Source organism: Polyergus mexicanus, unplaced genomic scaffold (genome assembly GCF_030449975.1).
Source record: "Polyergus mexicanus isolate NDT 795.1 unplaced genomic scaffold, iyPolMexi1.0 SCAF_24, whole genome shotgun sequence".
Lineage (NCBI taxonomy): Eukaryota > Metazoa > Arthropoda > Insecta > Hymenoptera > Formicidae > Polyergus > Polyergus mexicanus.
Genome location: NW_027223344.1, coordinates 4,496,114 through 4,508,698, shown reverse-complemented (window position 1 = coordinate 4,508,698; position 12,585 = coordinate 4,496,114). Strand labels below are relative to the sequence as shown.

General features: G+C 36.3%; 1 protein-coding gene across 2 annotated transcripts in view; it reads right to left on the bottom strand.

The window, feature by feature from the left end:
• Sns (sticks and stones) overlaps window positions 1-12,585 on the bottom strand; it is a 230,377-nt gene that overhangs the window by 53,175 nt on the left and 164,617 nt on the right. For both annotated transcript variants that reach the window (XM_070313346.1, XM_070313345.1), the window contains exons 2-3: window positions 1,794-1,937; window positions 105-278 (exon numbers count right to left, since the gene is read on the bottom strand). In XM_070313346.1, coding sequence (XP_070169447.1) covers window positions 105-278; window positions 1,794-1,937 — 318 coding nt within the window. The remainder of the gene's footprint in view (window positions 1-104; window positions 279-1,793; window positions 1,938-12,585) is intronic.

Here is a 12,585-nt window from a genome sequence, read left to right as displayed (position 1 = left end):
AGGATAGAAAACGCCTTAGGCATTTATTACAAATCATCATCGAGTTTGACGGTAACTACATTGACAAGTGAAACGTTTAATTCATGCATCGTATTTCGACTCACAGGTGACGATGAGGTGAGCGCTGGCGCGAATCGGTTTGATCCGCAGGTATCGTCCGACCTGACACTCGTACTCGCCATCGTCGGTTAGAGACGCATCGGTGATCCTCAGGTTGAAAATACCGGCGTTTCGATCACCGATCAGCTTCAGCCTAGGATGGCCCACGATTTCGCCGTCTGCAACATTAATCGTTAATTATTACGCTTCGATTGTTACATGGTCTCGGTAACGCGACGATCGTTGAATGGAATCGATTTGGTCAACGAATTTGGTTTTCGTCCCGCGGCTAAGGTGAGAATCGTGATTTACGAGCGGATACGCAACTAATATATCGATTCTAATTTTAGCTCTGTTTATTACGGGCGCTTATTCGGCCGGTATGCGAGCGCTCTCGGCGAAACGATGCGATTACGATAACCGGAAGTCGACGAGACCGCCGGCTAATTAACCACGCGGCGTCGATAGCCCGTTCTCTCTCGTAGATGTCTATTTTTACACAACTGGGCTTAAATAATAAATCCACACCGCTGTGCTACGGTCCTTAACTAAGATCGTAAAAACCGTTTTATGTATGTACATGCTACATATATATATATATAAGTAAAACTTTCACAATTTATCGGTATCTTACTTTATGTCAAACTTCTTCTTCAAACTCACGCAAAAATTATTTAAATTTTAAATTCGAAAGCTATTAACATATTTTATATATTGTTTCGAAGCTGTATTAGATTCTACAAAAATTTTCTCTTTGAAAAAGAAATTAGAAATCTTCCGACACACAAAATTTCAGTTCCAATACACCGAAAGGTCAGGTTTAAAATTCAACGTCAACTAAATTGCAACAATGTAGGTCTACATTCGTGCGCCGCGCCGTGTTGTTGTAATACGGCGATGTAAATCCACGGAATCAGGTAGGAAACAATAGAGTTGCGCGAGCGTTTCTTTATTAGCGCGTTAATGTATTTCCGAAAATTCCTGTGTAAACCAATCCTTGGTAATACGAAAACACAATTTCCCATTGAAAATACATAAGCAGCTTTGTCGCGCGTGCTTTTATTAATTGATGGATTTAGGGTGGCTTTAATTGTGCAAGTACAAAACACACCAATCTGTCTTTATCGAATTTAACGTACACGATTTGCGCTCTCGCGATAACAATTACGCGTTTAACCTCTCTGTTATACACATTTATATCAAATACAAAGCTTTCCGAGCTATTTTCTTTTCAAGTGGATTTATCATTGTAGTCCAGATGTAGATATGGGCGTGGCGTTAGATAATTTCCATTTCATAAAATATCTTAATATACACAAAATACAATTCACGTCTATGCTGTAGCAAAATTTTCATTGGGAAAAAACTACGTTATCTTAAATAATACAATTATAATATAATTGAATACAGTATTTTTATCACAATCATTTAATATATTCTTTATTGTTTAACATTGAAATTGAATTTAGATCCAGTTAAAAAATAATGAATGACAAAATTTTTATTAGTTAATTTAGAACTCTCTCGGTATCTCAAGATTGAAAAATTATTGCTAATGACAAGGTGGATATTTTTATTGCGAGGAGATATCTCCTCGTGAAGAGTATCGACGACTGTAAAATTGACGACTGCTTCGGAAAACTCTACGCGCTCCCGAAAAAAAGATAACTTATACTTCAACTTATCGAACTTACTCTGCTCTATGACATAGGCAAATCCGTCTTTGACCCATTGGACGGTACCGACTCGGTTCCCCACCTCGCAAGGAATTATCACCTCGCCACCTTCCAGCACGGAGCTGTTGCTCGGTCTAATCCGGAAATATTGTCCGCCATCGCCTGTAACAGAAAGATAAAGATGATTTCGGTCCGAAAGCGCGTCCCGGAGGAACGATAAGCTCGAGCGTGGTGTTTCCGCGTGCTACCGCTTTGCGAGCGTTTTATTACTGCTTCGATAAAGGGTGAGGGGGGGAGGGTGAGGTAAAATGGGGGACGAGACGTGCCATAGACTATAAAATTACATTTTATTACATCGCAGAAATGGTGTGCGTGAAAATTTACCAATTACCTACCATATTTCGATAATCGATAATTTCACATTCAGACGAATAGTTACAAGTTTCATTAACGCTCTAAAAGATACAAGCAAATTTATTACATATTTTACAGAGAGATTTGTGCAACAAGAAGCAAAAAAAAAAAAAAAAAATTATTTCTCTATATTTAAAAATATATAAAAACAGAATTGAAAGACTCATACATCCGAAAGAAGGAATGTTAATTTACGTTAGCGCTTAGTCTTTGGAATTAAAATATTAGCAAACAAAATAATATAAGAAAATATACAAATATTTAATCATTGAATCTGACATTAAATGGAATAAAAAGATGTAGTTGTAAAGATGCGAACCAAAGTAATTTAAACCAGATTCGTATAATTCCTTATTTTTAAGAGGCGAGTGTTTTAATCGCGATCTCCGCCTTATTAATCATCGCGAGCCGATGCTTCTTTATACTGATGTAGGATCGATTAAGTTCCGCCAACGTAGAGAGAGAGAGAGAGAGAGAGAGAGAGAAATAGAGAACAATTATTCCGATAATGTTAGCGGTCACGCAAGCCACTAAAAGCTTACCGATAATCGCCGCTGGAAGAATCAACGTAATCGGATGGTTTGGCCGCGATATGATCGATAATCCCTGTAACGCGTGGTATTCCGCGTCCACGCCGCAACGCGATACCGCAACGACGCACGAAATCGATTTACGCATCGCGAGTATTTACTTCTTTTTTCGATCAACAATAATATTAAGATAAGTTAGGATAAATTAATAAGGCTATCGAATAAAAATTACAACTTTTAAAAATTCGCGGGCAATTAAGGGTCAGACGCGAATGATATTTTTCTATGAAACTGTGATCACTGTGCGCAGGTTAGCGAAATTTTCTTGATCCTCTCTCTCTCTTTGCGTCAAGAGTATTTAAAATCTCAATTCGAGATTTATAATAATCCCTCTTTACCCCGTAGGAGAAACGAAGGCGAGAAAAATATCGGAGCAAAGTCGCTGAATCGGGAATCGAACCCGAATCTTTCGCTTGTCGGGGATAATATAAATGATATTAGAAACGATTTCACACACGACAAACTCCCCCTTCGTCGACTGACAATTTACATTAATTACATGTCTCAATTTTGTAAATAATACTATTGGTAAATTACATATAATTTATATCAGTTTTTAATACATAAAAGTCTCTCTCTCTCTCTCTCTGTTTTTCTATTGACAAACAATTCTTCCATATGGCGGCTTATCACGAAAAATCGACACACACATATTGCAGTAGGAATGAAAAGCCTTGGTATAGGCTGGTATATGTGAAGTGATTTACAATTGAATCGTTTATATTGGAAACGGCATAGCTCTCGTTTTTTAACCAAATTGAATCAACAATGCTTTTCAATACCTCAACTCTCTCTCTCTCTCTCTCTCTCTCTGTCTGTCTCTCTGTCTCTCTTCACTGTACTCGTGTTTTGTCTGAAAGGGACATGTGTCTATCATTTATCATTGCATCGATGCATAGGTACTGTCACGAATCAATGTTAGTTTTGGCAGCACAGATTATGAATTATTGTTGCTGGTTGCATTTGAGATGCAGAAATATTAACTTGCCTTAATAGTTTTATACATATATACATATATATTTTGTAGGTTTTCATTTGAAAACCTCTTATATATATTTTAATCTCTTGTATATATTTTAATATCGTAATATCTCTTAAAAAAATAGCAACAAAGTAAATTATATATAAACTGTACTCCCTTTTGAAATCAAACAAAAGTATGAGTGATGTCAAAACTGTTGGAGATAAATTTTTTTTTCTCGTTACAAGTACATAATTTATTAAAATTTTATTCAAGAGTTTTGTGCTTGCTATAAAATTGATAGAATTGCTTTAACAATCCTTGTTAAAAGGAGCGAGTTTAGTTATGCCATTATACAAAATCCAGTATTGTATAATCAATGGCGGGAGCTCCCGAATGCGAACAAATCCCTATGTATCTCTCGTGTTTATATTTTTCAAAAGGCCATTAATTTTCGCGAAACGCATCGCATTTGATAGCGAATTTGCGCCTAAGCGAAAATCCACGTTCGCGCAATACGCACATGCACTTGGAATGATTCATCCGTGATGATCGTTTAGTTTAGATCGTGTAAATTGGCTTTTGGACGGTCGTCTAGCCCGTCCGCGAATTTACGCGATACCGCCATCCGAACGTCAATAAAATATAGGTGAACCGGCCGGTCGGGGTATCTAAATGCGATTCGACGTGTCGTTTAATTTTGTAGCACAGATCGACCGACGATCGACATTCGGATTCGTCCAAAGGGATTCGATGATTGGCCGCAATTGCGGAGAACGAATTAAAACGACGCGACGCTGCCGGCCGACCGTCCGTGGTCGCGAGTCGAGAGTTCGAAAACAGACGAATAACGAGAAATACGAAAATAAAGTTTATAATTGAGTTCATATCATGCGGGCTCTCCCGTATTATCCGAATAAAAATTTCATTTAGACAACAAGAATAAGTCGAAAAGAAAAAAAAGAGAAAAAAGATCAGCTTTATCTCTACCTGTGGAGAATAAGTGTTTCGTTCGATGAAAAATTGAATCCAAGTTAAAAACTGTCCGTGACTCTTGTCGTTTAATCTTAAAATATATTTTCGATTAAATAAGAGATAACTTATTTATTAATGATAGCGAAACAAAGTTTAAATTTTTTCTTTCGTTAGCCAATCGAGTCTTTGAATTATTTTTTTATCAACGATCGGTAGAAATATGTGCAAGGAAATTCGATGAAAAAAAGACGAACAAAAATTAATCTCTTAAAATTTTTGCAAAAAAAAAAAAAAAGAATGTGCAGCATACGAGATTTATTTTTTAGGTTAAACATTAAATGTATGCATGGCTTATCTTTCCAATCTGCTTTTTATTTCCAAGAGTTTCTTAATCTCTTGATTCTCGAGTTCCTTGGTGACATAAAAAAATCAACTATAAATAATAAATTAAATTTTGTCAAACATATATATTATGATAAAACGTATATCGTTTAAAGTGTCGCGTCGTTGTAACTATTTTATATCGGGCCGAATGTATAGAGCTGGCTTAAAAGTGATAAATAATAACAATAATATAATAAACATACCTCTACAGATGCGTAGAATAAACGTAATGCCGGAATATGTATGTAACAAGAGTCGACCGATTGTTCAAGTACAATTTACCTTAATGCGCGAAAGCTTTCAGCGGATTCTTAATTGAACGAAAAACGCGCATAATCGACCTAAAGAGAAATAAACATCTCGCAACTCTAAAAAAAGAGAGAGAGAGAGAGAGAGAGAAAACGAAAACGCGTAAATCCGCTGTATGGAATACGCGGTTATCGGCTTGGCGACTTTTTTTCCGCTCAACCTGCGATACGTAACGCAGCTTCACGCACAGATGCCTGCGCGCTCTCTGCACATTTGCAATAAATTTGTCCTGTATAAAAATGTCGATTGCCCAACGATGAATTTCGAGTTTTAAACGATCGTAAATTTCGCGATTTGCAGAAATTAAATTAACTAAATATTGATAAATAAAATGTTATCTGTCAGGAATTTTGAGTGGATGTTATTTTGACGGTTAAATTTTAATTCGACATCATAAAAATATATATCCATATACATAAAATGAGAGGAGAAAATTTACTAAAAAAAGCACGAAGCACGAAGGAAAGATCGAGTCCAAAAATTGCTGGGAGGAATTCACGAACGGAAGGAAGCGCAGCGATGGAATCCGGATATATATATGTATATGTATGTAGCTTAGTCTCTCTTCCTCCGGTCTGTTTATTTCAGCACGGGCTCGGATTAAATCGCGTCTCTCATTCTTATTTCACCGTGCAAAAGTATCGCCCGGTACGTAGAGAGGTACATAACGTCATTGACGTTCACATAAATTGCGCGATTAATCGCCGCGCCGCGCCGATCAATTATTGAGAGCGCGCGGCTTTTTATCCGGCCTGAAACACGATTGCCGGTGGCTTTTTCGTCAGCGCGAGAACCGTACATATTTACCTTTCCACCGTATTACGGGCAATTCTACGTAGATCTCGCTTCCTTCCCGTGCTCCGCCATTAGAATTTCAAGCGTGGATCCGGCTCACGGAATTTTCGATAAAATCACCTCACGTTTCTCCTTCTTTCTGATTTTTAGAGGAAAGGCAAAACTGACGTATTTTTCGAGCCTTATTCATCGCCTAATCACACAGCTCATCTTATCAGTCTCGATTTATTAATTTTATTTGCGAGAAAGGTTTTATAGAGTACAAGCGGTAAAAGAAAGAAATCGAAACGTTTATCCGAATAAACGTTAGAACCTCTTTACAAACTCTTTATCATTTGCCGAAAATTACGGAATGGAAGACGATTGATACGAAATTTATATTCCGAGTGCTTGAATGTGTCAACATAGGGTTTGCTCGCGATAATTGTGTTTTTCTAATAGAGGGAAGCGTTTATCGTCGGGATCGTCATTTAGCTCGAAACATCTTCGTTGTTCCTATCGTGTATCTTCCGCGAGACAAATATTAACGTCGTTAAATCCGCAGGCATAACAAATGCCGCATTTCTCGCTTTTCCACATCACGATCGGGGCGAGGTTCTGTTATTTGCAATGAAAGGGTAGCATAATGAATAGATGAGGGAAGGATGCAGAATCTCTTTCCACCTCCCCTTCCTCTTCTTACTCTCCTATTCTAAGGGGAAAAGATGATCCACCGTTTCTCCCTCACGCTCGGAAAATGCAATTTCCAGCATTGCGAGGACATCTAATTCAATCCGCGCCGTTTCTTCCCAGCTTTTGTGTCCGCATCCAAATCTCAGTCTTAAGGCGAATTTACGCTTTCGACGATTTGTCGTCTAAACTAAATAAAAAAAAAAAAAAAAAAATGAATCGTATGAATAACGGTCCGAGCAGCTGACCATTCGTGGTGGAAGAAATCGGAATATTTTCTCTCTTACCGCTCGTTTTAAATCAGAAATTCGATTTATGTAATTTTGGAAATGTCAAAAATTTCGATTCCACATTAGATGTGCGTAATGTTTATCCACGCAAAACGTGATACAATATAATCGATGATATATCGGATATTTTAAATAATAAAAATTATAAAATATTAAATTTCATTTATTGCACCGGAAGTAGGAAATTACATTGAAACATTGCATATTGCATTTCGTCACCGAGAAAGAAAATCAAGAAATGGCAAGAAAATCAGAAAGCAATGCATAGGTAAGACGATCGCTTTAAATAATTTCGATCCGGCGTGATTCTTCTTTTTTTATGTTCGAGCGTAAATTCACCTTTATTCGGATTGCAAGAAAGGAAGCTCCTCTCGCGAATAAGAGAATGAAAGAGTCTCAACCCCCCTCCTGAGTCCTCCTCTTTGTCCTTTCTGTCGTTTCGTGCCGATTTCCCCCTTGTCGGCGATTTCATTTTCAGTTCGGTCGTGGTGCATAGTACGCGAAATGAGAAGGGGTCCGTTTACGGGGCACAAAGACAGCCGGGATTGACTATCGACTCGTTTCTCATTCGAGCAGGAAGGCGTACGAGTCTCCTTAAAGACGACGAGCTCTTCCGGCTCATCTCCGTGTGTCGTCCATTTTTCTCAGAGGGAATCTTACGTTGTATGGAAAAATTATTGTAAGCGCGTCAAGGCTCTGATCTCGAATTAAAGTACGAAATTGCCCGAGAATATCCGTTGAATAAGCCGTGGTAATTCGCAACGAAAGAGACGACCATAACGAGGGAGCGCGCGTACATTATGTAGGGAATTCGCGCCAGAGTTTCCAACCAGATTGCGCCGATATAAGGGTAAAAAGGACGCGACCGGATATCTCTCGGTTTTCTCGTACACGGTACGGTACCGTTTTAATCGGATACGCTATTGATATCTCAGAAAGTGTCTTTATTGTCTTTTTTTTTTCTTTTTAATATAGCTTATGCGTCATAAATATCGATCTTATCAATATTGATAATTTTTCCAATTTACATCATTAATCTATATATAATTGCTTTATGATCATTTTATCTCTGTCTTACTTCTCTCAGAATGATTTGAATAATTATTTTCTTTGCGGACATATATATGGCATATAAGAATAAAATACTCTTTACAAATCAAACTCATCAGAATTAATACTAAAATAGAATCACACAATATAATACGTGTATAATAAAAAATGTAATAAAATAATTGATATATAATGTACAATTTTTTTTACATATATGCTAACTTAAAAATTCGAACTTACGCACGAGATTTACTTTCAGTTTGCCGTCTAAAGTCTAGCCATAAAACAGACAAATGCGAATAATGCGATAACATTATATCTCGTATTGTTATTTTAAATGAGAGAGAAACGGATCGGGAGAAAACAATGCACGCGTAGATAGAGAGTTGCCGGCACAATGATTGATCGGTATGCGATATAATTGATCATCGCCACGCGTGTATTCACGGTTTGTTAAGATTTAAATTCTATGAAATTAACATATGGAATTATTATATACCAAGGTATCATCGCACTATCTGTTAATGACAAATTCTCGAGATAGTTTGGAGAGGGATTTTTTTTTTTTTTTTTCAGCGAAAATGTCGAGAAAATCAATAATTTTAATGTTAAACTTTATAGATCTAAAAGATTACTAAAACTACATTCTTCAATTAATTTCAGATAGTTTACTTTAATAGAGAGAGAGAGAGATAGGGGGGAGGGAGGAATTTTATCTCAAGGCTCTCCAAATGATCTGAAGAATCTGCCGTTGGCAGATCGATCTGGGACACCCTATATATATGAAAAATATTTCCAACACGTTATATTGAACAAAGATTATTTTTGAATAAATTTTAATAATAGATTCCTAATTAAAGACATAATTTTACCGTAAAGTTAGAAATATGTTTACCGAAAGATCAATGTGGCCGTCAAAATGTAATAGCGACCTCGTTTGTTCCATCCATCATCGGGACATGCGGTGAACCGGAGAGAAGATAGTGTGTATGAGCAACCTTCGCTCGACGTCGCTCGATATTATCAAAGAAACGTGTCTCATTCCGTATCGAGCGAAGGGCGAGTTCCTTGCGAGCCCTAGGCCGTCGATTTACGTAATTAGTCGCACCACTTTGTTAATCACGTTGCGATAATTGAGTTGTATGATTGTGCCAACTGCGAACGCGCGATAACGACCAGAATGAAACCAAATACGTAGGAAACACGCATCTGAAAAGCTTTTTTTTTTTTTTTTAACACGTCGATATATAATGAATCTATAAATATCTAATAAAAATTTTACAGAGATAGAGATTTACACACAAATCGAGTAAAAATTGTATCGCGTAAATTTTATAACGTATATTAATAGAAGGGAAAAGAAACATTTTTTTTTTTTTTTTTTTGCGCAAAAAATGACACATCAAAGATACCTTGTTTAAAGTCTTATTTAGCCGAGCAATTTATCGAGATGCACCCTTGGATCAGCGAAGCTACGTTGACAGGAGATACATATGCGACAGGTTACAGGTGAAATGTGTTACTACGTATCCGTTAGATATTAGATTTTCCTCGAATGGATGTTTGCTTTGGGGCTTGTATACGAGGTACCTATAAGTCACGGTCGACTGAGATCGTGCGACTCTTCACGGTCGAAGGCTTTCGCTCTATGCGGTTATAAAGCACCGATGCAGTCTGATCCGATGAGAAATTATGATTTATGATAGATGTCTATATATAAAGTGGCTATCGGAGCAGAAACGCCCAAATATAATTTCTCCTCGTCGTCTTAACGAGAATTTGCCGCGACTCTATTTTCTCCCGCATGTAATATCTTCTTTGTGATACATTCGCCGGAATATATTAAATATAATGTCGCAATTAAGCTTCAAGAACGTAAACAGATGACAACTTTGTTCCTCTTAGTTAGTTTCGCTTGTAATTTCGTATAACATAATTTAAGGCTTACTTGCCTTAAGAAATTTAATGTCGCGAATGAAAAAGTTGCGGAAGAGAGAAAGATGGTAACAAAATTCTCTCCAAAAAAAAAAAAAAAAAAAGTACACGACAGAAGTTTCTTTCGCGACTTTTCGAGCATACTCTCCTCCGCGTGTTACAAGAGAATAAATATTCCGCCTTTACGTCATCGCTCATAAGTTTGACTTTTCTCGGTTTTATCGGGACACTCGTTCACGGAGCAGATAATTAAATTGTTACTCGAGAGTTAATCAATACCTCGAGGTTTTTATTTCTACGAAGGCATCGAGAAAAGGGAACGCCCTGTATAGAAAAAGGATCGCGTTTGCCGGTTGCGGCACGACCGGATGTAAATCTTCTTCGCCGTCGTCTTTTACCGCAGCTCGCTTCCTTTCGCGCCTAGCGATCTCCATTCGGATCGGCAGGTACACAGGCAGGTTATTTCAACGCTCTTAATTGCGATTCTTCTCACAGGACGGTACGCATGGGCGCGCGTTACGCAGCGCGGATCGTGGGATTGTTTCGTGTTTTCTATCGAGACATCGAGGAAAAAGGGACCCGCGTAACACGCGTACGAATGCCCTTTATCGTATGACGAGTAGAGAGAATTTCGTCAAAATATAAGTCCGTGTTGTGTTTTAGCTGCGTTTAAATTAAAACAGGTATACGTACACAGATTTTGAAGAAAGGAAGAGAAAGAAGTAAAAAAATGAAACGAACAGAGATCTTATAATGCGCAGCGATAAGATACGTTACGAATACCGGATGTGGACTCGATAAAAAGAGACAGGTTTAAGTTCAATCCTCAGGATTAATAGTCGTCGAGATATTAAGCAATTTTTAAACATTTTTCATCATTATTGAGTAAAAAGTCGAATGAAATATTCAATTATTCCTCTGATCAAATTATTGAATAATAGTAATATATTTAATAGTTATCAGAAATCATTAAATGTAAAAAGGGTGATAACCATTTTTTTTACATTATTTATTAATCGATTATGAGAAAAGATTCGTATACGCGTGACAATCATTGTTCTTTTGCTTGTGATTACTTATAATGTACGCGCGCTGTGTTCTTAAATTAATTAGCGATGGTAATTGTATATTTGAAAAGCAATTAACATCACAACTATATCTTTGACAAACAAGTCGCGAAAAGCGACTATCCGATATTGTACATTATTTAACCGCCTTTCATAAAGCGTTTATATCCAACCGATAATTACAAAACAACATCAACTTTACAATTTTAATTACATTTTCTCTAACGCAAAACGTAATGCAAAAATATTGAACGTTCTTTCATACGATGTGAGTAAGTGAGCAAAGTTTATTAATAATTCGATTATTAAAATCTTCATTATACTTATCGTGATCAATAAATTTTAATTTATAAGTAAAAGTGGACTGTATAATTATCATCTATGCTATAACGCGTTTTAATCACTGATTATAAATTTAAAACAAATATATCTTTTGTCGAACTTTTTTTTTTTCTGACATTACATAAATGTTTTTTTACGAAATATATTATTAAATATTATATATAACACTGTGTATCGTGTTATAAATTAAATTAATTTAAATTCGATATAGCGAATAGAGTGTTCATCGAGAGAGACAATTATTCAGAAGAGATTATTAATCGGGAATGTTTGAGAAAAAAAAGAAAGAGACCATTTCTAGAAATTTTAGTTCTGCGGATTGTACATCATATTTTTAGTAACGTTACATAACAATTGTTAAACGCAAAACTACACAAATGCCAAAAACATTTCTCATATTTTTATTACTTTTCGCTATTTCACGTGAATGTTACTTCGTAATATGCAAATGAATTTTACTGCATTTGCCTCGAGTAACCATTATTTATCCACTTTTTCCTTATTTTTCCCATGTTTAAAATTTTAATATATCTTTTAATATATTCATACATTAAATTTTTATTGGTTTATTCAGAAGTCATCGTTCTGGCGTTTCATTACAATTGTTTTTCTTTTTTCTTGTGTCTTTAATTTAGAACAAAAATACTCTTTACCATAAACAGATTTATTCATTAATTTTTATTCAGACTTTTCTACAGACGATAATTATCGTTGATTTCGTTCGAAAAATTGTTTTATTAAATATCCGATTAAAGAATAATAAATAAATGACAAAGAATATATTCGGTAACAATTAAAGTACAAGAGCTAATTTTTTTCTTCTCATATGCTTTAAAAGTACAATAGCGTTTATCTGTCAAGCGCTGCGCTTTCACGGTTAATAATCTCTCTTCGAAAACGTCGACGGTATTTTCCCGAAAAATGTCACGTCGCCGCGACGTCGTCTAGTCGTTGTCGAACTATGCACGAGCAGGCAGGTGCATCCGGAAGTAATATCGTTCGAAGAAGGATTTTCCGATGGTTGCGAGG